The 25,741-nt window shown below is 42.6% G+C and overlaps 2 protein-coding genes across 2 annotated transcripts in view; both read right to left on the bottom strand.

Annotated features, from left to right (window-relative positions):
* Positions 1–5,386: 5,386 nt before the first annotated feature.
* Positions 5,387–12,422, bottom strand: LOC308285177 (uncharacterized protein; the record flags this gene model as incomplete). The annotated part of the gene is made up of 2 exons (XM_080725893.1): positions 10,571–12,422; positions 5,387–7,085 (listed from the first exon to the last, which is right to left on the bottom strand). The coding sequence occupies exons 1-2, from the start codon at positions 12,391–12,393 to the stop codon at positions 5,387–5,389; spliced, it is 3,522 nt and encodes a 1,173-aa protein (XP_080582019.1). The 5' UTR covers positions 12,394–12,422.
* Positions 12,423–15,157: 2,735 nt separating this feature from the next.
* LOC308285176 (E3 ubiquitin/ISG15 ligase TRIM25-like) overlaps positions 15,158–25,741 on the bottom strand; it is a gene marked incomplete at both ends in the record, with an annotated part of 12,866 nt that continues 2,282 nt past the window's right edge. The window contains 2 exons of the mRNA XM_080725892.1: positions 15,158–15,394; positions 16,795–16,855. Coding sequence (XP_080582018.1) covers positions 15,158–15,394; positions 16,795–16,855 — 298 coding nt within the window. The remainder of the gene's footprint in view (positions 15,395–16,794; positions 16,856–25,741) is intronic.

The raw sequence follows: 25,741 nt of genomic DNA, 5'->3' as shown, positions 1-25,741 counted from the left end.
AAAATCACACCCAGTGTAAAGTGAGCGCTGCCTTTTATGTGTACATGTCATGCAAAGCTTGGCCAAGTGTGGAACATGGGTTAGGGTTAGGGTTTGGATGCCTGCATTGGAGGCAGCGCTGCACAGGGTGGGAACCAGGAATGATTCCGGGGGCCCAGAGCTGGACCAGAGCCCTAGTACACTGTATACCAGCTGGCTAAAACACTTCCATCCTTTTTAACATACTTTTTCGTGTCCAAAATGTTGTTTATTTTGGAAGATATTAAAGGTGCACCATGAATTGTAATATTGACGCTTTCACCAGAAAAAAAAGAGCTGTGTTTACAAAATGTTGGCTGTTTAGAGCCCATGGCCCAGAGGGATGGCTTTGTGTTAAATTGTTTTAACCAGCTTAAGCCTCTATCAGAGTCCAGGGTGAAGAGCTATTCACTTCACCGTGGTGTAGTTTTCTAGCTATCACCTAAAAATACATAACAAGCCTAGGTGATAGCTAGGAAACTACAACGCGGTGAAGTGAATAGCTCTTCACCCTGGACTCTGATAGAGGCTTTAGTGACCTTGTGGTTAGAGTGCCTGCCCTGAGACTGGAAGGTTGGAGTTCGATCCCTGGCCCGGTCATACCCCCTGCGCCATGTCCAGGGGGTGTACTTGTACATCAAGCTGCCTCACACTATAAAAGTCTGTGTGAATATGGGGGTATGGGGAGGAGGTTAAGAAACGCAGGAAGAGACTCTTTGTTTTTTGCAAGTAGGCAACCACCGGTATACATAATATACGTCAAATGTAATGAGATCGAGATGCAATGCAATGTAATGTCTCCTACTCCTACCTAATATTTTACAGAAATAAATAGACTTAAAAGTTGGTCACAAAAGAAAAGAAAATCACACCCGTGTGAACTGAGCGGTGGTTTAACCACCAACCCACCAACCTTACCCTCCCATTTCATTAAATAAATGAAATGGGAGGGGAGAAGCAATCTCATTGAAAATGCTCATACTTGAAACTCAAGTAATCACTCGGTCATGAATAGGGTAACCAGCCTGCTCGCTATAAATCCCACTCGCCCAATGTTTAGGAGCATGTTATCATTGCATCCATAATTGTTGTCTCCACCAGCCGAAGGCATGGGGGAGAGTATGTTTTCCCCTTCGTCCGTCCGTGTGTCCGTCCGTCCGTCCGTGCGTGCGTCCGTCCGTCCGTCCGTCCGTCCGTCCGTCCGTGTGTCCTCGCAGTTTGTGTGCACCTAATCTCAGTCGCCATTGGCCCGGTCGCAGCCAAAGTGAGCACACACATTCCCTGGATGCCAATCTAGAACCTCTGCCCTAAATTCTTCAAACGGGCCTTTTCTAGCGCCACCTAGTGGCCGATGTTCGCAAAACATATTTCTGTGCACTACTCTTACAGATTTTGTCCAAAAATCCTACAAATCGGTAGGCAGTATCTCGACAGTCATGTGATTGACACGGATCTGTCCGATTTTGCATATTCCATCCTGATTGGCTAAGATTGGCTTCCAAAGTTTGTAGGATTGAGCCATTTTGAACAAAATGCCTCAAATCCCAAACGCAAAGTGCAATTATCTTGAAATCGCACACACACGTTCCCACTAGGTCGAGGAAGAAATGCCACTTCAAATTTTTGAAATCAGCCTCATGGTGGCGCTATAACAGGCCGATTTGTGGTTTTACCTATAACTCCACCGATCAGTTTCAAACTTTGTAAGCGCACTCCCTAGAGGCCAAGGAAAAACCCTTTCCCTGCATTTTTCACATCAGCCTTTTATAGCGCCACCAGGAGGCCGACTTATGTAAAACACAATTTTTCCTATTATTCCTTGAGATTTTATCCAAAAATCATGCAAATCGGTACACAGTATATCTATAGTCATGTGATCAAGTCCGATCCGTCTGATATTTCATATTCCATCCTAATTGCCTAATATTGGCTTCCAAAGTTTGCAGGATTGCTCAGTTTTTGAACGAAATGCTTCAAATCATCAACGCAGCTTGCGATTACCGTGAAATTTGCCACACATGTTCCCACTATGTCAAGGAACAAATGCTACCCTTTTCAAGTTGGCCTGTTATAGCGCCACCAGCAGGTAGACTTAACACAAAACACATAGGCAAAACACATTTTTGGAACACAGTGCCTCAAATCATGCATGCAGTGTCCGATTGCCATGAAAGGTCTAAAGGTGAAGAACATATGCCAGCCTTTTTACATTGGCCTATTATACAGTAGCACCACCAGGACGCATGGCCTGGTGGAGACCTGTGCTCGGAAGAGCACTGATTCTAGTTTTATCTCAGTTCATGTAATATTATATTATTAGGCAGCCCAGGTGTCAGGAGCCAAAGAGTTCTATTCACACCTGCAGCAATAATGTATCCAAACAGATTGCAGCAATAACCAGAAACTGCATGCAATCTCTCTCTCTCTCTCTCTCTCTCTCTCTCTCTCTCTCTCTCTCTCGCACACACGCACGCGCACGCACGCACGCACACACACACACACACACACGCACACACACAGACCACCACTTCAACACATCGTATCCACTTTCTCATTCTCTTCCAGCCCATAACATTCCCTCCTCCTCTCTTATCTCTACCCAGCTCACAGACCAAATACTTTCTTTTTTTTTATGTCCCTGCTTCGCCTCTCTCTTTATTACCCTCCCTGCTGATAAAGCTCCAGCTCCCTTATATTTTACCATGGGTTTCTCAGTGGTCCCTCACTCATTTCAGTGTGTGACACTGCCACAACCTCCCAACAGAGAGTGGTGGGATGGGAAACTGATCCACTTTTTTGTGGAAAGAAACCACAATATCTTTGAAAGTTTCATTGTTCATTTACAGTAACTGACCGGGTTATTATCGCAAAATACATGACGGTAATTAACCAGACACAACAGAACTATTAGCAAAGGAATAGGCCTTTAAGCCACTCAAACATATTTATTACACTGCTCCAAATAAGAGTATAATATGGCCTAAAATGTGACAGTAAATTGATCATTTTAGTAGAATCACACTACACATCAAGTTCCCTAGAGTCATTGGAAATCAATCTCCACACCTCACCCCATTCTCTTCATTCTCATTCGCCAACACGTTAATACATACTGTACATATACCCACGCCACCTTATGGCTTGCTCACTCAGTCTCATTCGCTAACACACGCTGCAGCCTGTCAGTGATCAGACTCCCTTCCTGTCCACGGCCTCCTCCCAGTGGCATGTTAATGTGGCATAGATAATCATTGTATGATCTTAAAGGAGTTGTTCACCCCAAAATGACTTTGTTTCTATTGATTACCCCACGCCATGGAGACATGAGTTCAATAATATTTTTGTGTACTTGTCGCATTCCTAAAACAAAATAATGATTATACTAAATTTACCTCCATTGATTCTGGAAGGGGACCCGAATGCATTTGGGTCCCCATCCGAAATCAACGGGGATACATGTTTTGTCTTAGGAATGCGACAAAAAACAAAGATTATTATTGAACTCAAGTCTCCATGGCGTGGGTAATCAATAGGGGAAAAAAGTCATTTTGGGGGTGAACTACTCCTTTAACTAATGCCCTTAATTAAAGGGCTCAATGTTGGTTCCTGCAATAACTATGTGTTCTAGGCTCTGTTTCTGGGTGATTTTAGATATTTGACATTCTTATGTACTGTAGGGCCAAGCAGCAGACCACTACTGCAGCTATTGCATTGATCGAAACCTGTGATTTGTCCTTAAATCACAGCCAACCTCAAACTTAGTAATTGGAACAAACATGTTATCACTGCGTCCACAATTGTTTTGTGTCAGTTCAAGTAATATTATATTAACCTCAAACTTAGTAATTGGAACAAACTTCTTTGTGGAACGGCGTGCTGTCTTGTCCGAGGCAATGAGTTGAGATAACTCTTCAAGGACACTGCCGCTGCCTGCTTAAAACCAGTGGTGGAAAAAGTACTGAAATGTTTTACATAAGTAAAAGTATCAATACTGCAATGTAGAAATACTCTGTTACAAGTATAGAAGTCCTGTATTTGAAATGTACTTGAGTAAAAGTACAAAAGTATCAGCATCAAAATATACTTAAAGTACCAAAAGTAAAAGTAGTCATTATGCAGAATGTCCCATTTATTATTATTATTTTTTTAATAGCAGATCGCATTTGAGCTTGTAGATCGTCTATTTTCAAATGGCCAAAATGTACAGTATATAGGGCTGAAGTGGTTACTGTAGAGGTTTTGTTATAATAATGAAAATCTACAAGTAACTAAAGTTTTCACATAATTGTAGTGGAGTAAAAGTACAATATTTGCCTCTGAAAAGAAATAGTATTGGAAAATAAAGTACAAATACCTCAAAATTGTACTCAACTCAACTCGAGTACATGTATTTACTTCCACCACTGCCTATAACAAAGCCTTAAAATCTCCTTTTGAGTAGAAGAGAGTCATTAGATAGCCGAGGAGCCGACGCATGAACACACACCAGTGTTTGGTATCAGCATAACTCGGCTATTCTGGCAAAGACTGATGTTTTGTCTGTTCAAGGTTTTATGGGGAACAGCAGGGAACTTTGTGTGTGAGTTGAAAAGCTTAGCAACAGATAGATATTCACCAACACACTGGCAACACAATCTTGTTTATTTTATTTTACGTGTGAACCTTGCATACGTGCATACATATGTCTTTTTTTAATTGTCACTTTAAAGGAGTAGTTCACCCCCAAAATGACTTTTTTTCTATTGATTACTCAGGCCATGGAGAGTAGAGTTCAATAATATTTTTTGGTTTTTGTCACATTCCTAAGACAAAATTTTGATTCGAGTAAATTTACCCCCATTGATTCCGGATGGTGACCCGTTTCGAAACGGGTCACCATCCGGAATCAATGGGGGTAAATTTATTGTTATCACATTTTTGTCTTAGGAATGTGACAAAAAACTAAAAATATTATTGAACTCTACTCTCCATGGCCTGAGTAATCAATAGAAAAAAAAGTCATTTTGGGGGTGAACTACTCCTTTAAGTACTGTTTTTATTGTGCAACAAATTGACCCTTTTACTATGTATTACATTTAATTGAATAGAATCGTTCAAATTCTCATATATGTTCTTATTCTCAGAACATGGAACATCAAACCCACAAAATAACAATTACTTCATAGCAATACGAAAGAAAAAAAATAGAATACATTTTATGAATAGTATAAAGCACTGGGAGATGATTAACAAATTCCAAATTACATAGACAAATAAAATAAACATCAAGTAACAGTTTAGGAACAACACTACTGGTTTCTGAATAAAACTTTACTTTTTGAAGGCTGAAACCTTGAAAGAGAAGGAAAATAGCACAAGTCTGATTGATCTAGTTGAGGTCACACAACTCAGCAGTTTCTCCATCCTCAAGCCAAAACCCAGCATAGAGGGGCTGGGTGAACGTAGTCTGGACTCTGTGGAGGAGAATCATGGCGTCAGATCCAGAGACACTGTAAAAGGACAGAGAACCTGCGCTGTGATCCAGGTACACGCCTACTCTGGAGGACACACAACCTGGGATATGAGTACTTATGTCTTTGTGTCTGAAGACATAATATCCATTACAACACTGCAAGGACCAAGATTTATCGTTCCGTCCAAATGCACATTCATTATGGGTGCCCGTCCTGCTGATATCTTTATACGAGACTGCATTATAAACACTGTTTCCACTCCACTCCACCTCCCAGTAACGGCGTCCAGTCAGAGCCTCTCTACTCAGAACCTGCCACCAGACGGTGAATCTCTGTGGGTGATGAGGATACGACTTCTGTTTGTTCATCGCTGTTACTTTTCTGTTCCTTTTAGACAGAGACAGGGATTTTTCTGCTGTGTTTGGGTCCAGTGTGAGTGGACGTGAATATTTTAAGAACTCAGCTCTGGTCTTGGGTTCTGATGGTGTTGACAGTAAATCGTCCACTCTATTCACTGTCTCTGATATGTTTGTCCCCTCCATTTTAAGAATGTCCACCAGTTTGTCCCTCATCTTTGACACGGCCAGATTCACGTCTTCAAAGTATCTCAGAGGACGGATATTGCTGCTGACTGGGTGTTTAGATTCACTGATCTTTGAGAGGGAGGTGTAACCGTGTAGGAAATGGATGTCATCCTCTGTGTTTAAGATCTGCTCCAGCTCAGCATGTCTCCTCCTAAGCTGACTAACATCCTGCTCCAGAAACAACCTCAGTTCTTTAGCTCGACACACTGCACGTTTCTGCTTGTCTCTGATCAGCCCCCTCACCTCAGATTGCGTTCTTATAAAGGAGGAGATGAGCTCAGTAAAGATGGTGTCACTGTCGTCCACTGCTCTATCAGCAGAGCAATTGATGGACTTCACCTCCTGGTGAAGCACTTCTATGTCTTTCTCTCTCTCCTGGATTCTCTGCTGGATGTTCTGCTGACTCGTATCAAGCTCTTTCTGTCTCTCGGTCCTTTCTGCTTCAGCTGAAACCGTATTGTGACCTTTGTGTTCTTCCATGCAGCACAGATAACAGATACACTGCTGATCAGTACGACAGAAAACCTTCTTCACCTCGTCGTGAAGAGAGCAGATGTTCTCCTGAAGCTCGCTGGAGGCTTTGACCAGCTTGTGTTTCTTGAAAGCTGGAGACTGATAGTGAGGCTGGAGGTGAGTGTCACAGTAAGACACCAGACACTGAAGACAAGTCTTCACAGCTTTCAGTTTTCTCCCAGTGCAGACATCACAGGCCACATCTCCAGGTCCAGCATAGTAGTGATCAGGAGGAATAGTTTGGAGTCCTGTCTTCTTCATGCTCTCCACCACCTCTGCTAGCATGGTGTTTTTCTTCAGAACAGGTCTTGGGTTGAACGTCTCTCTGCACTGTGGACAGCTGAATCTCCCTCTTTGATCATCTTGATCCCAGTATCCCTCAATACACCTACTGCAGTAGCTGTGTCCACAGGGAACACTCACCGGTTCCTTCAGTAGATCCAGACAGATAGAACAGCACAACTGTTCCTGGTCCAGTTGAACTGCTTGTTCTGCCATTTTAAAAGGACTGCACTCTCTGACAGACAAAGAAAACTGAGCGTACTCCTTTGCTTACATTACCTCAGAGATCACATGACATGGGAGGTTCTTGCTGGTTGTGCTGCTGTGTATTAGGAGGAGTGTATTAACTCTTGCGCCGTGTGACACCTACATAACATAGCTGATGTTGCTATCAAACTGGCCGTCGACCTTGACTTTGTGATTTGTTACTGAGTTCCCCTGTGGTCTCACCCACGCACTGGGAGCTGTCCTGTGATGTCCTGTAGAGGCTGTGTGTACTGCACTCACTGTGATTTATTGGTATGAAATACTGTTGAAATGTGAGTCTGTAGTTTTCCTCTTCAGCTGAGATGATCAAATAAACCTTGATGAACATTTTAAAGACAAAAGGCAGCGAATCTCGCCCCCCTTCTCTCTCTCTCTCTGTCTCTCTGCCCCCTCTGCCTGCCCTCCATGCTAAAAGTGATTACAATGTTACGTTTCAATGTGCTATTTGCACCGTGACAGCTTCAGATACATTTTTAAATTATTTAGAAGTCTATCCCTATCCTCAGATCATCAACCATCCTAAAACAAATCACATCAATTCAATTCTCTCAGGACCACGATTGTGAAAGTAGAACATTTTAAAAGCTTATATTATCAGTTATAATGTTTGGCAGGATGGCTCTGTTCTGGGATCTGAGAAAGCAGTGGTGCTTGCCAAGCATGCAGAGACGGGTCCACCAAGGTATTACAGCGGTTCTCAAAGTGGGGTTCAGGGACCCTCAGGGGTCCTTGGAGGGGGTTCCAGGCCAGGGGGTCCCCAGCTAAATTAGCCATTAATAAATAGTGAAGCTTGTAGGTTTTTATTATTTTTATTATTATAATAATGTTGAACGATTTTGAAACTTTTGGAATATTTTGGAACATTATTTGAAACAAAGAATATTGTGTGGGGGTCTGGGGCACAAAAGTCTTGAGGGTACTTGACACAAATACGTTTGAGAACCACTGTACTAAAGAATAGAGCAGCTTGTTACCAACACTGGCTTATTTCAAGGAGTGTGCTGGATTGGACGAGGTGCCTCCATCTTTTGGACATTGTTGCAAGTGCTTCTCTCCTCAGGGAGAGGCATAACTTGTATTTACATTGTTTATACTGTACACTGTACACTGTATGGCAACTGTGGTTTTAAATACGTTATTTTATTTTTTTACAGGCCTATTTTATTACATTATGTTAATGAAATATTTGTTTGAAATATGTTGTTTAATTTTAGATATTAAACTCTTAATGTGTTTATGATATTGATGTTGTGTATTTTAAATGGTTTTGACAGTCTAGTTTGGTGTTTAGGTGTTACCACTAGGTGGCAATAAGAGACAGTCTAAAAGTGTGTCACATCAGATTCCTGAAGTGCCTACTGTTATTACATTAGAATAGCAGCCAACTATTATTACATTAGAATAGTAGCCTACTGTTTTTACATTAGAATAGAGGCAGCTGAACAGGGTGGGAGCGGGAGGAAACCCTGAATAATTCAAGAGACCCAAAGCTGGACACGATCCCTTCCATACCAGGCTGAAATACTCCATCACACTCTCATCCTCACACCTACTTTAATATGTTCTTTCTTTGTGTCTAACATGTTGGTTGTTTTGGATGGTTGTAAAGGTGCACACTGTCCTGTACCATTTTGACACTTTGACCAGTAAAACTACTTTCTGAGAGCTGTTTACAAGTGACACTGTTCCCATAATCCGAAGGGGCGTTAAATAACTGCCAGAGTCTAAACTAGACCAGGTCAGGGGTGGGCAATTTTGATAATGGAGAGGGCCAGTATATTTCCACACTCACTCCAGAGGGCCACGTTGCATATAACCTTTTATCTACATTATTTATTTTATATATATATATATATATATATATATATATATATATATATATATATATATTTGTTTTTTAAGATTTGTTTTGGGGCTTTTATGCCTTTATTGATAGGACAGTAGACTGACAGGAAATGGGGGGTGATGGGGAGTGACATGCAGCAAAGTTCCTCCGGATCAGGAATCGAACCAGCAACGCCACCAGGCATCCATGCCTATGTGGCAATGCTTAAATGGTATGCGCCTGGACCATTAGGCCAGCGGGCGCCCCTTGATCTCTGTATTTCAACAGTTTTTTGTAAATGAATATCCTACTTCATCATTCTATGTCACACAAAAGTAGCAAAAATAGTGGACCTACAAGCTCAAAAGCTTTGAGCTTGTAGACCAGGTATTTTTGCTATTTTGAATTGGAATCCTAATTAACTTTTTGCCATTTTTGAATTTGAATCCTGAAAAGTATACATTTTATTTAATTTCCAATGCATTTATACTTATGTTAACCTTATGAACCTACATACAAATACATTGTACATAAAATAGACAATACTATTTTAAGTAATAAACAGTCATGTTTGCATGTTTGGAATTGTAACAGCTAAAGTCAATAATATATCAGTATTTTGATATGAACCTGTGGGCCACATTAAGTGAAGGTGGGGTCCGCGTGTGGCCCCCGGGCTGCCAGTTGCCCATGTATGCCATAAGTAATGAATGAGTAATATAATTTTAGGATATGTTTATGCTGTTTTCAAGGAGCCTGTTCTGTGTATAGTTAAAATGCAAATAAGTGATGAAAATACACTACTAAAAGAAAAAAGAAGGAAAAATAAAAACAATATGAAAATGCTCAAACACGGTACTGAAGTACAGTACAGTGTGTGTGTGTGTGTGTGTGTGTGTGTGTGTGTGTGTGTGTCCTTTGAGAAACTGATAAAACAGGAATATCTGATAGAGCTGGGCACAGACACTCACGCCATGCTGTTTGTTGACTGTTTGTGTGTGTGCTCATTCATGACCACCAAAAGCCAAAAGGGCACTAGGGATGAGAACGTTAAATGTACATACTCAGATAAAGTATATTGTAAGGCTCTTGTCCAAAATGTAAAAGTAAAATGAAATTCAATATGTTGTGAACCTATCTTTTTTTTTATCTTACAGTATTTTACACAACAGTCTCCTCGTCCACTTCCATGTCCACTGAACGCAAGAAAGAAGAAAGAACATAAGACAGCAGGTTAAATTACGGCCATAAAATAATAACAATAAGAAACAAAACATTTATTCAACCAATTTATTGTTGGTTACTTTTTATGACATTAAATTGAATAGTAATATTTCATTCCAACATGACTGTGAAATTAATTTGCAATGTTTATTCAAATAGGAAAAGAATCATCAATATCATTGAATGTTATTTCACATGGAATATTACAACTGCTAAATAATGACACCAGAAAAGGGTATGAAAAGCCCAGATTTCACCATAAAATGAATTGCACTATATGAAGAGAACAAAAATAATTAAACAGATCATAAACAAATTATACAGTGTATTTTCACTAGAAAAAATAAACATGATTTCAGTGGCAAAGCTCATTGTGGAGTCATGAGACACAAAGTCAGATCTACTTGATGTCACACAACTCAGCAGTGCCATCAGCAGCAGTCCAGATTCCAGGATAGAGGGTATTGGTGAATGTGGTCTGGACTCTGTGGAGGAGAGTCAGTGTGCTAGTGACTCTGTAAAAGGACAGTATACCTGCACTGTGATCCAGGTACACTCCTACTCTGGACGACACAGGACCTGGGATAATGATTTCTGTATTGATGCCTTCGTGTCTGAAATGATAACCATCTTGTCTACACAGTAAAGACCAGGATTTATCATTGTGCCCAAATCCACTTTCATGCTGGTCTTCTGTTCTGCTAATATCTTTATATGCAACTGATATATAAACACTGTTTCCACTCCACTTTACCTCCCAGTAACGGCGTCCAGTCAGACCCTCTACACTCAGAACCTGATAGCATTTAGTGAATCTCTCTGTCTTTTTTTTGTTCTTCCTTGATACCTTCCTGTTTCCTTTAGACAGAAACAGGCGTTGGTGTGCTGTGTTTGGATCCAGTGTGAGTGGATATGAATATTTTAAGAACTCACCTCTGGTCCTGGGTTCGGGTTCTGACTCTGACTCTAATTCTGATTCTGATTCTGATTCTAATTCTGATTCTGATTCTGGTGTGTAAGAATATTGTAAGAACTCAGCCCTGGTCTTGGGTTCGGGTTTGGGTTTGGGTTCTGATTCAGATTCTGGTGTTGACAGTAAAACATGTACTGTATTCCCTGTCTCTGAGACGTTTGTCGCTTCCTCTTTAAGAATGTCCTCTAGTTTGTCCCTCATCTTTGACACAGAAACAGTCACATCGTCAAAGTGACGGACACTGCTGCATCTGGGTGATGGGCGTGTAGATTCACTGATCTTTGAGAGTGAGGTGTAACTCTGCAGAAAATGGATGTTATCCTCTGTGTGTGAGATCTGCTCCAGTTCAGCATGTCTGCACCTCAGTTCAGACACCTCTTGCTCCACACGCTGCCTCTGTTCTTCAACACGACCAACTTGATGTTTCTGCTGGTCTCTGATCTGCTCTCTGACCTCAGATCGTTTTCTCTCAATGGAGGAGATGAGCTCAGTAAAGATGGTGTCACTGTCCTCCACTGCTCTATCAGCACAGTGATTGATGGATTCCACCTCTTGGTGAAGCACCTTTACGTCTTTCTCTCTTTCCTGGATTTTCTGCTGGATGTTCTGCTGACTGGTATCAAGCTCTTTCTGTCTCTCAGTTCTTTCTACTGCAGCTGAGATCGTATCGTGACCTTTGTGTTCTTCCATGCAACACAGATAACAGATACACTGCTGATCAGTACGACAGAAAACCTTCTTCACCTCGTCATGAAGAGAGCAGATGTTCTCCTCAAGCTTGCCGGAGGCTTTGACCAGCTTGTGTTTCTTAAAAGCAGGAGATTGATAGTGAGGCTGGAGGTGAGTGTCACAGTAAGAGACCAGACACTGAAGACAGGTCTTCACAGCTTTCAGTTTTTCCCCAATGCAGACATCACAGGCCACATCTCCAGGTCCAGTGCAGACATCACAGGTCACATCTCCAGGTCCAGCATAGCTGTGATCAGGAGGAATAGCTTGGAGTCCTGTCTTCTTCATGCTCTCCACCACCTCAGCCAGGATGTTGTTTTTCTTCAGAACAGGTCTTGGGTTAAAGGTTTCCCTGCACTGTGGACAGCTGTAGAGTCCCTTCTGGTCATCCTGATCCCAGAAGCCTTTAATACAGCCCATACAGTAGCTGTGTCCACAGGGAACACTCACTGGATCCTTCAGTAGATCCAGACAGATAGAACAGCACAACTGTTCCTGGTCCAGTTGAACTCCTTGCTGTGCCATTTTGTCTGACTGACTGACTGACTGACTGACTGACTGACTGACTGACTGACTGACTGACTGACTGACTGAGTTTTAACCTGTGTGCATGGTTTTCGTTTACTCGGAAATCACATGAGATGGGTGGTTCAGAAATAGAATTGGCCTATTGGCTATTGCCCACACACTGTACACACCTCCCGGACCTGCTGCCACGCACGCAACCACGCATGCAACCACGTGCGCAAGCATCATCATATTGTGTGTCCTTACAATAAGGTTACAGTTGCCTATGTAGGTTAATATACAGATTAGTGTAATAAACTACAATAACACATTTGTAAGTTAAACAAAAAGATCCAAAACAATTACCACACATCACATTTGCTTTTTTACCAATTATTTTAATTGCTAAAATATCATTTTAATGTTTGCATTTTAAACAGCGATAATCATTCCTTACATAAATAAAGTTCATCTGTACATTGTAAGGTTTGGTGGTCGTGTTACATACAGTTCATGTTCCGGATGGGATCGCTCACTACAGTATGTTTACATGCAAAACATACAGCACAGTACAGGAAGATGAATTCAGGCTATAGAGCTATAGCTATAGAGTAGTAACTGCTTAATTAATGGACCAATACATTGATTCATGATTGACCGATTCGTGATTATGGTTATTGTAATATTCAGGATATTGTTGAAAATCCATAATGCTATTGTAATTCTGAGGATAATGCTATCCTAGTGTCAGTAGTACAGGATTGGGCAGGATATAATTTAATAATATTCATACACCAGACCGATATCGCTGCCCTGCAAGCCAAAGAACAGCAAATACCTGAGAAGGGGAAGATAATGTGGAAAACAGGGACGTAGCTCTCTGGCTTTACTATAATATAGTTATATGATATTGCACAGTATGTGTAATTAGTTTTGTCATTATGATGACTGACTACACTATACCAAGCCACAGAGAAGAAACTACCTGAGAGAAGTGTGTTTAAAGTATGTCCTCCTTCACTGGCAAAGGTGTTGTTGGTACAGAAGTAAATAGACTGTACCGGTATATCACTTAATAACCTTTATGGATGTACTGTACTGTTTGCTGATATGAGATCGTAAAACCCTTGTCATGGCCTGTGGACTTAAAACACACAGAAAGTGGTTCCTTCTCTTTACCTCTTGGAGGGCAGAGCACGATGTTATGTAATGCATGGTTCCTTATGAGTTACGGTTACATGTTTAACATGGTGAAATGTATGGTCATCATGATAGAGCAATACATGGGAGATTTCATGACTTACTCCTAATCAGTGTACCAATGTAATGCTTGAAATATAAAAAGAACATTGATGAAAGCCATTAGAGACATGACTTGATGATATATGCTGTACCTGTAGTGAGAAATGTTAATGGACAATGTTTAACTCAAAGTTACAATATCCAGATCAAACGCTAACTTTCACAACGAAGGAAGATTGTGGTATATTATATGTGCTTAAAAATTTAATCCATTTAGACATTAGGTTACACATGGTTTACGTTTATGTATAAGGTTATTGGTAAAGTTTAGGCATTGTCTCAGAGATGGGTTTAGCTTCAAGGTGTTTTAGGCATTAGGTTACAGATAGTTAAAGCTTATGTATAACGTTAAAAATAGGTAGCTAGCTCCTCTCTCTCATTTTGTCTTTAGAAGAAGTGTGCATGTCCTTTGAGAAACTGATCAAACAGGAACAGCTGGTAGAGCTGGGCACAAACACTCATGCCAAGCTGTTTGTTGATAGTGCATGATTGTGTTTCTGATAAGTAGGTGTGCATTGTTGAGTTGAATTTTGCCACAATCAAATTCTCGTTCATGACCACCAAAAGGACCCTGGGCCCAGAGAATGGTAAATGTACACAGTCAGATAAAGTGTATTGTAAGGCTCTTGTGCCAAAATGCAATATGAAATGTAATATGTTTCTCACTTGAAAAATAGGCTGATTTCTATATATTTTTTTAAATACAGTAACAGTCTGCCCAGTCCACTTAACAATGAGCGCAATGAAGAACACAAGACAGAAGGTTAAAGTACAGCCATAAAATAATAATGGAAAAACACACAAACATTTATTCAACTAGTATTTATTACTGTATGTTAGTCACTTTTTTATTACATTAAATAAGAATAGCATAATTTAATTCCAACGTGTCTGTGAATACATTTGCAATGTTTAATTATATATACTTATCAACATAATGTTATTTCCAACACATTCTTGAAAACTACAAAACAATTACACAACAAAATTTTATGAAAAAGCTCATTCCTATATAAATTGTAGGCCTACTGTATGAATGCAAGATAACAAAATAGTGAAACAGATTATTAACAAATTATACAATATATTTTCTAACCCTAACCCTAACCCTAACCCTAACCCAAAATAAACATGATTTGAAGGACAAACAAAGTCAATCTAGATCTACCTGAGGTCACACAACTCAGTCCATAACCAAGCATATTTTCAAATGTTCATATTACATGAAATATAATAGAATCATTTAATTCCAACGTGCCCTGTGAATACATTTTGAATGTTTATTCACAGAAGAATAAATGATCAATATCATGAATGTTATTTCACATCAAAACCACAAAATAGCAACACAAGAAATGGTATGAAAAGGCCCAGATTTAGCCATGAAATAAAATATAAAAGGCTATATTTTCACTAGACAAAATAAACATGCATGAGTGGTTGACAAAGCTTATTCTGGAGTCATGAGAGACAAACAAAGTCAGGCCTTGAGCTCACACAACTCAGCGGTGCTTTCAACATCAGTACAAAACCCAGCATAGAGGGTCTGTGTGAATGTGGTCTGGACTCTATGGAGGACAGTCAGTGTGCTAGTGACTTTGTAAAAAGACAGAGTACCTGCACTGTGATCCAGGTACACTCCTACTCTGGAGGACACAGGACCTGGGATTTCTGTATCAATGCCTTTGTGTCTGAAATTATAACCCTCAGTCCTACACTGTAAAGACCAAGATTTATTATTGTGCCCAATTCCACTTTTTTTTTGGGGGGGGGGGGCCGTTCTGCTGATATTTTTATATGCTACTGCTATATAAACACTTTTCCCACTCCACTTTACCTCCCAGTAACAGCTTCCAGTCAGACCCTCTACACTGTAACCCTATGCTATATACAGTATACACAGGGCCAGGGGTAGGTTCCTTTAATTTGCCTTTAAGAGTTGGCGGGCTGAGAAGGGGATTATGGGATACGCTTGGCGCGTTGTGTTTGTTCTTGTCAGGGAGAGAACAGTGTGTGACGGATGTTACAAGCAGTGATCTATTTTATTTTGTTACGAGTGATACTAAGTTAGAACCTTGGCTGTTCACATTTCCTACTGGAATATATTTTGTTTATTAAAACCACAAGTTCTCCAGCACGGACTCCTTCCTTCTTTTAACATAGAAGAACAACTTAAGGATTACTCTGTTAAGAAGAGGAGGGCGGTGGTTATATTGGCGCCCAACTTTGTGGAAAATGTATCGCTCCGTAATCAACAAAGAAGCCGATGGATGCGGCGACACGAGCCGCCTTGTCCCGTTTCGGGATGAAATGGAACAGAACCGAACGAGTGAGTTTGACCGTTCTTTATCTCAGCTGCTTAACGTGTCGTTTGAGGCACAAAATGCGGAAGGACCCGCTCGAAGGAGATCTTATAATCCATTCAGTGATGTAAATGCAGACATGTCCGACATGGTGGTGCTGGATGAGACAGGTTACACTGGAAATGATGCACGTTCTGACGGAGATGTCTTTTCGGGGGAACTTGAAACAGTCACCCCGCACCGTTCATACTGTGCACAGCGTATGGGGCTACAGACTGAGAGAAACTTTTCGGGGGGGCTTGAAACCGTCACCCATACACATGGTGCACCGAGTACGTCATGCACGGGGGCGGGGCTTGTGACTGAGAGAAACCTTCCGGGGGGCCTTGAAACTGCTGCCCGTACTACGCTATATAACGCGGACAGCTACGCGAGCAGTGACTGTGAGTCACTAAAATACACTGCTGCAGAGAATGTGAGTGCTACTCAAATGTTTCACTGCATTTTGGATAAAATGGATGAACAAAACAAACACCTAACTCGCCTACAGTACACCCTTGTACAGAATCAAAATAAATTCAAGGAGGAAGTCATGGAGCAAATTATGGGAATTAAAGCACACACAAAACAAGTGGAGAAAAGACTAAATGGGTGTGAGAATACTGCAGCTGGACATGACCTTGACATTGTTGACCTGAGAAAAGCTGTGTATGATGTCCAGGACTGTTTGACAGTGACACAATCAAACATGCACACATTGAATCAAGCTGTTAAGTCTTGCAAAATGGACTGTGAGGACATTAAATATTCTCACCTGAGCGCCATCGACAGGGAAGTGTCGATACTCAAGCACCGTGTGCATGACATTCAGCAGACTGAAATTCAGGGAATGGCATCCGACATGAATAAACTCAAACCTCATCACCTGCATGGAGACAACCGTTGCACGCCTGCCCACCTTACTGCCCACACCGAACCAGACCCCATAACTGAAAACTATATGACACCAACCGAGTCCATTCAACAGCTGCACAGTGACTACCTACATGCTCCACGGCACACCAGTAATCCTACATCCTTCCTTAAAGGCCCAACAACTGTACAAAACACAGGTCCGCAGAGAATGGGGTCCGTGACTGACACGATTAATCTCCCATCTCACCGACAGCAAGGGGAAATGAGAACCTCTACCACTAATGTTGTTACCCGCACCGTAACCAACGCCATGCCCACTACAAACGTGACAACACCCCGCTACTGTCAACCCCTTCACAGTCCCCTCCCACGACCTCCACAGCACCCCAGTAATGCCACAACTCAGACCATGTCCCACCTTAAAGGCAAGATAACCTTGCAAAACCCCGAGCTACAGGAAATGAGGTCTGGTGGTAAAATACACCCTCACGGACAGCATGGGGAGTTCAGAGTCTCCCCAGCCCAACTCATCTCCGGTGAACAAACCTCCGTAACAACTCATGATTTGGCACTGCACAACGACTCCCAGCCATTCCACAGTGCCAACACTCGCCTTCCACTACAACACGGTACTGCCACGGCACTTACTACCCCCTACCCTAGAGGCCCAACTTCCTTGCAAGCACCTGAGTTTGGAGGCAAGGACAACATAAAACCTCTTGATTTCATATCTGCAACTGAACGCTACTTTGCCACACTCCCTTTGCCAGAACACCAGTGGCTGTTGCAGATTGATTACCACCTCAAGGGCACTGCGCGGCAGTGGTGGAACTACAAACGGCCGCAAATACACAACTGGACTGAATTCACCTCTGCCTTCCTGTCATACTATGACAATCTTATCAGCCGTGAGGAACTGCAGCGGGATCTAGAGGTGCGTCAAAAACCACATGAAAATCTGGAAAGATTTGTTTGGAGAAAACATGAACTATATCGTCAACTGCATCCTACCAGCACTGACAAACAGATGGCACAGTATGTCATTGGGCTGCTACAGTCCGATTTAAAGGTGCTATTGAGGTCCATGGAAATTTGCAACCTCGAGCAACTGGTGCAAAGGGGGAGAGTTCTACAGCAGGATTTGAAGGAGGCAGACAGCAATCAATATCGTGGGTCTACCACTACTCAGGGAGCCATGGACAAGGGTGGCCCCAACAAGCCACAAGGCAATGCTACCATGCCAAAAACGACAAATGATCAAAAACCAAAAAACGGACAGGCACCTGTGAAATGCATTATATGCAACAAGAATGGACACACACAGTATCAATGCTACAGAAGAGAAGGTGGACCATTACAGCCTGCTGCAGCTACAGTAGGAATTGCACCAGAGGAGAGACTGCCACAGGACAATTTAAACGCCATGGGGAAGGCCCCTTCTTCGGGGCAGGAGCCTTCCTGTTAGAAATCCCAGCCCCGCAAAAGCGTGCTGCATTTACCACAGACATTGAAAACCCTGACACTACGCTTGGTCAATGGAGACTCAAACATGCTGCTGCCAAACCTGGAATACACCCTACCACGCTGAACCTTACAGCTTGGTCACGTTTTGGGGGTTTGCCTCTGATCGACATCCAGGTCAACAATGTCAGTACGCGTGCCCTTCTAGACTCGGGGGCCACAAACTGCTTACTCTCAAAGGCACTGTACGATAAAATGACGCAATGTACTATAGAGCCGTGGTCGGGCAGTGATGTGACTCTTGCAGCAGATATTAAATGCAGCCCTATCGGAACCGTTGCCATTGTAATGGACACAGGAAACCGGTCGTGGCAAGGCAGGGCTGCTATCATGGCGAACTTAGCTTCTGACTTTATTGTAGGGGCTGACTTCATTGAAGCTTCTCACCTTGTGATTGATCTGAAAAACAGGAGGGCATGGTACCAAGACGGCCTGATGGAGACAGGCAAGGTGAACGCAAACAATAACTCTAGTTCCTACCTGGGAGTCGACGACGAAACTATGCCTTCAACAAGCTCCCCGGTTCCACAAACAGAACGTACAGGTCATGACAAGGTACCCGACTTGGCTGCCCTGGAGATGGCACAAACCATACCTACTCAAGGGGATGCGGGTAGTGTCTGTGTTCTTGACTCCAGTAAGAAAGAACAACTGGATAATTTATTACATGGCTTCTCAGACATCTTCAGTGAAGTCATCGGGAGGACTTCTACTATTCGCCATGCCATCCGGGCCGAAGGGGCGAGGCCTACAAGACAGAGGCCATACCCTTATAGCCCAGCAAAGAAAGCTGTAATACAACAGCAGGTGGAGGACATGTTGAGCCAGGGCATTATTGAACCATCAACCTCGCCTTGGGCGGCACCGGTTGTTGTGGTCAAGAAGAAAGATGGGGGAGATCGCTTTTGCGCTGATTATAGACGACTGAATGAGGTCACAGAGTCAGATGCCTTCCCTATGGTCAACATGAAAGATGTAGTGGACAATCTACATGGTGCCCAATATTTCTGCACAATCGACCTGAGGAGTGGGTACTGGCAAATAGAGATGGAACCTTCCAGTAGAGAGAAAACTGCATTCACCACTCACCTTGGCCTTTACCAATTCCGTGTGATGCCCTTCGGCCTCAAGAATGCCCCAGCCACGTTTCAGAGGCTCATGAATGAAGTTCTGAGAGGGCTTATTAATGTCAACTGCTTTGCATATTTAGATGACATCGTGATTTACTCACCTTCATGGGAACAGCACTTGAAGGATCTGGAAGTGGTGCTGGGAAGACTGAAACGTCATGGTCTTACTGGCAAGAGAGAGAAGTGTTCTTTTGGCCAGAGACAACTGAAATACCTGGGGCACATAATCTCAACAGAAGGTATAGCCCCAGATCCACAGCTCCTAAAGGCCATTGCAGACTACCCACGGCCAGGCAGACCGGAGGAAATCAGACAGTTTGTGGGCCTGTGCAATTGGTATGGAGGTTTTGTAGAGAACTTCTCCAGCCTTACTGAACCATTGACAAGACTTCTACGCAAGAATGCGAAATGGAAATGGGATGAAGAAACAGACCTCGCATACTGTTCCTTGAAGGAGGAGCTCCAATTCAGTGCGAGCCAGAGCTATCCTGACTTTGGGAAAATGTTCTATCTCCAAACAGATGCGAGTGCAATTGGCTTGGGGGCCATTCTCTACCAGATGGACGGGAAGACCAAGAGAGTTATTTCCTTTGCGAGTAAAACCCTTGGGAAAACAGAGAGACAGTACCACGCCACTGAAAGGGAATGTCTGGCGGTTATGTGGGCTGCCAAAAGATTCCGTCCTTACCTGGAGGGACGGCGGTTCATACTTGTGACTGACAACAGTGCACTGAAATGGCTGTCAAGCATGAAAGACGCTAGTAGTAAACTAGCAAGGTGGGCCCTCGCACTGCAGGAATTTGACTTTGAAGTCAGGCATTGTGCAGGATACTTGAACCAGGGTGCGGATGCCCTCTCAAGGAACCCTGTGGATGCGGCAGGAGAAGAAGACTCGTCTGAGGAGAAAATGGTCCTAGACATGACACAGTCTGCACCTGAACGCATCGCAACTATGGCTGCGGCTATAGAAAAGGAGGAGGCGTCCACTGCAGTGCCACTGGACCGGAATACTGTAAGGAATGCTCAGGAGAATGATGAATACTTGCGGCCCATACTCCAATATGTGAAACTGGGAGAGCTCCCGCCTTCAGAACCTCAAGCATGGAGAATTCAGGGCGCAAGACGACACTATGCTATTGTGGAGGGCATCCTCTACAAGGGAAATGATGCAGACGGTGTTGAGGGTGAAGATGAATGGAAAATGGTGATCCCAAGCGAGCTCAGAAGCAAAGTCTTACAGATTTTCCATGACAAAGACACAGCTGCACATTTGGGTTACCAGAAGACTCTGGAGAAGATTCGCAAACGGTTTTACTGGCGTGGAATGGCCAAGGATGTGGCCAACTATGTCAGAGCATGTGATGTGTGTCAGAGGGTGAAGCCGGATAACCAAAAACCGGTGGGCTTCATGCAGCCGCAGCAGACTGGGGAGCCATGGTACAAGATAGCAGTTGACCTAATGGGTCCACTACCACGAAGTAAGAAGGGGAATGAGTACCTGTTTGTTGTCGTGGACCAGTTCACAAAGTGGGTGGAACTGTTCCCACTCAGGACAGCTACAACAAAGACTGTGAGCCAAAAGTTGGAGGATGAAGTTTTCTGCAGGTGGGGGACCCCTAAGGTGGTCCTTTCGGACAATGGTTCGCAGTTTGCTTCAAAGGGGTGGAAACTAACATGCAAGTGCTGGGGAGTTGAGCCGAAGTACATATCTCCCTATCACCCGCAAGCAAACTGGGCGGAGCGCATGAACCGAAATATCAAACTTATGATTCAGTCCTATGTCGAAGAGGACCATACAAGGTGGGATGAGCACTTGCCCAAGTTTGCCTTTGCTCTGCGCTCTGCTATTCAAGATAGCACTGGCCACAGCCCAGCGCAACTGAATTTTGGACGCGACATTGCCTTGCCTATTGACAGAACGCTCAGCCAGGAAGAGGGTAACATGGATGAGGATCCGGAGGGCTACATGGAGGATCTCCAGGAGCGGTTGAGGAACTACTATGATAGAGCAAAAACGTCCATGGCTAAGGCACAACAAAAGCAAAAGAAATACCATGATGCTCACAGACGTGAGGTCCACTACAGTGTGGGGGAAGAAGTGCTCTTGCGGACCCATCCAATATCCTGTAAAGGCAAGAAATTCTCTGCAAAACTAGCCCAGAAGTGGGCCGGCCCGTACCAGATCCGCAAACGGATCAATGACCTTAACTATGAACTCGAGGACGAGGCTCAGGAGAGCCTAGGAGTTCACCATGTCCTGAACCTTCGCCCATATCACCGTCTGGAGGGACTAATTCGGCTGGGGGATGATGTTTCCCCCGCTCAAGGCGAGGATGAGGAGCTGTCGGGGAACGGGGATGATCCCCATTACAACTTACGGGGCCGGGGACAGCCTGGCCCTACAATGACTCTTTCATGACTTGACCTCGGACTAATGAAAAAAAAAAAAAAAAAAGAAGAAAAAGTGATTGTACCGAACACTTGTTAAAAAAAAAAAAAAGAATGTATTGTTGATTGGAACAGCCAGGGTGTTTGTATGTTGTTGTTAGGCCACCATTGTATTGTGACCTTAGTGGGGGGGATGTGTAACCCTATGCTATATACAGTATACACAGGGCCAGGGGTAGGTTCCTTTAATTTGCCTTTAAGAGTTGGCGGGCTGAGAAGGGGATTATGGGATACGCTTGGCGCGTTGTGTTTGTTCTTGTCAGGGAGAGAACAGTGTGTGACGGATGTTACAAGCAGTGATCTATTTTATTTTGTTACGAGTGATACTAAGTTAGAACCTTGGCTGTTCACATTTCCTACTGGAATATATTTTGTTTATTAAAACCACAAGTTCTCCAGCACGGACTCCTTCCTTCTTTTAACATAGAAGAACAACTTAAGGATTACTCTGTTAAGAAGAGGAGGACGGTGGTTATAACACTCAGAACCTGATAGCAGTCAGTGAATATCTCTGGGCGTTGTTTGTTCATCCTTGTTACTTTCCTGTTTCCTTTCAGGGGTCTCAAACTCAATTTACCTTGGGGCCGCTGGAGGCAGAGTCTGGCTGAGGCTGGGCCGCAGCCTCAGCGCACATGCACTAATAAAACAAATTAGTGCATGTGCACTAATTTGTTTGATTATTATACTGTAGTTTCATACCAGTCTAACAACTACTGTATCTATCTCCCCATCAGTCTTCTCAAATGTCTTTTTTATTTTTTAACACAAAAGAAGATGAACAAGGACCCTGGTGTAAACAAGTTGTGTTTAACTTATGGAACATGTACTGTACTGTCAACTGTGCTGTATTATTAACTGTTTTGAGGTTCATATAAAACTCGCGGGCCGCACTAACATTAAACTTTCACATTAAGGTGGGGGCCACAAAATATCATCTTGCGGGCCGCAAATGGCCCCCGGGCCGCCAGTTTGAGACCCCTGCAAAGTTTAGACAGAGACAGGTGTTCATGTGCTGTGTTTGGATCCAGTGTGAGTGGACATGAATATTGTAAGAACTCGAGTCTGGTCTTTGGTTCTGGTGGTGTGAGAACCCCCCCCCCCACCCCCCCCCCCCCCCACACACACACACACACACACACACACACACACACACACACACACACACACATCAATAAAGAATGTATAAACAGCAGGTTAAAGTGCACTGAATTTCCACCATTGATCTGATATGAAAATGTTTACTCAGCAGCCGCAAGAGCATTACATAATATTTGAATAATGGCCTAAAGTGAGAATGTCTTTCTATCCACTGTCCAGCATTTTCTAAAACACACAGAGGTGTCGGTTTCGTTTCTGGTTAAATGAAACCACAAAAACTAAAACAAGTCTACACCCTCTAAGGATCAGTCTGTTTGGTGTAAATGGTTATTAAGTCTCGGTGCGTCATATTCCTGAAGTAGGCCTAAATTAGAGGCAGGGTGGAAAGGTGGGAGGAAACCCTGGATGATTCAGGGAGCCCAAACTTAGACCGGAGCCGTTACTGTAAATGTATATACCAGGCTAAAATACTACCATCTTTTCCCTATTTGTGTCTAAAATGTTGGTTATTTATGTACTGTATGTACAGTACATGTACTGTAGCATGTTGCCACTTTCACCAGTAAAACAACTTTAAAAAAACATCATGCACATAACCCAGAGGGACGTAACCCAGAGGGACGTAACCCAGAGGGACGGGAGCATCGTAATTGGCTGCTTGGTTGTTAACTGCTAGACCATATGGAATATGAGGATTAGTGTAATTTTAGGATATGTATAATATTTATGCTACTTCATAACTGAGAAGTTGGAGATATCTGGACAGTTTAAATTATAACAAAAAAATTTATATTATGGTAAGGATGTTATGGTTATTAGTTAGTCATTATCATGACTATACTCTTCCCTACTAAGTCACAGAACAACTACCTGAGAGAAGTGTTTTTTCTACAGTTGTACACAGCTTTTTTTTTTTTCTTTTTTTTTTTTTTACGATTGTTGACAACAATTGTACAAAACCTTTAAGAAACTGATAAAACATACTGCATGCAAGCTTTCACTTTGGGTCTAAGTTTGCTTATAGTGCCGGGCGGTGTGTACTACCTTATATTCAAACACTGCAAGCTGTGTGTGTGTGTGTGTGTGTGTGTGTGTGTGTGTGTGTGTGTGTGTGTGTGTGTGTGTGTGTGTGTGGGTGTGGGTGGGTGGGGGTGTGTGTGTGTGTGTGTGTGTGTGTGTGTGTGCGCGTGTGCGCGCATGCGTGTGTGGGTGTTACAGTGACAGCTGTAAAGAAAGTAACACAGAAGGTCCAGGTAAAGTCATACAAGAATAATACCAACACAACACACATAATTATACAGAAACAATAATGTCTTCTTTACTGTTTATTACAGAATGGAATTGTTTGTGAATTAAAAATACATGAAGATGAATTCAGGCACTCCAGATGCATACAGTAATTCTGCATTGCGTAAGCTATAGAGTAGTAACTGGTTAATTAACAGACAAATAATTGATTCACAATTGAGCAATTAACAATTGAATGTCTACATAACACAATTCATAATGTTATGTAATACTCAAGATATTGCAAATGGAATATACCTGTAAAATGTACATTTTCTCTCTGGCTTTGCTTTGAAAATGTCATTATTGTCTGTAATTGTCTGTAATTGTCTGTAACACAGTACTATATCTATTGCATAGTACTGTGTTCTATCTGTCTGTCATTCCATGTTATATGAGATACTTTAATGGTTTCCTGTGCAAATAAGCCAAGTGCTTTCTAGGATCTCCTTTTAGTTGACCTTGTACCAGTGAACTGTGCCGTCATGAAACTGTACTTTTTCCTATGCAAACTTCTAATAAAGTCTTCAATCAATCAATCAATCAATCAATCAATCAATCAATCAATTAGTTTTGTCATTATGATGACAACACTTCCATAACAAGCCACAGAGCAGAAACTACCTTAGAGAAGTTGGGTTGTTGTGTTTTTCTAAATAGAATATAGCTGTTTTGGAAAAATAAAACAAAAATCACACCCGTGTGAACTGAGCGGTGGTTCCCCCCCCCCCCCCCCCCCTTCCCCCCTGTGTGTGTGTGTGTGTGTGTGTGTGTGTGTGTGTGTGTGTGTGTGTGTGTGTGTGTGTGTGTGTGTGTGTGTGTGTGTGTGTGTGTGTGTGTGTGTGTGCCTGGTCTGGCCTGGCCTGAACAACAGCGCCCCTCCCTTAACATGTGTGGTCAGAAAAGGTTACTGCAGGCTACAGACAGACAGACAGACACGCAGACAGACAGACAGACAGACAGACCCACACACACGGCCACGTATAGGAGCGTTGTGACCACCGCTCAAAAATAAAATAACAATTTAACAAAACAGGTAGGTACACAGTCAGATAAAGTGAATTGTAAGGCTCTTGTCCAAAATGCAAAATAAAATTCAATATCGCAGTCTTCCAGTCCACTTGACACCGAACACAATTAAGAAATAATATAATCTTTTAATTCTAACATGTTGGTGAATTATCGTTGAATGTTATTTCACATATCAAACCCACTACATAATGACGGAAGAAAATTGCTCAGATTCCTCTACAAGATAAGTCGTGCTGTATGAATGCAAGAGAACAAAATAGTAAAACAGTTTATTAGCAAATAATCAATAGATCAAATAAACATGATTTCAGTGACAGCTTCTTGTAGAGT

The sequence above is a fragment of the Nannobrachium achirus genome (assembly GCF_963921795.1).
Source record: "Nannobrachium achirus genome assembly, chromosome: 5".
Classification (NCBI taxonomy): Eukaryota; Metazoa; Chordata; class Actinopteri; order Myctophiformes; family Myctophidae; genus Nannobrachium; species Nannobrachium achirus.
Note: the sequence above shows the minus strand (reverse complement) of the source record. Positions and strands in the feature narration are given on the sequence as shown.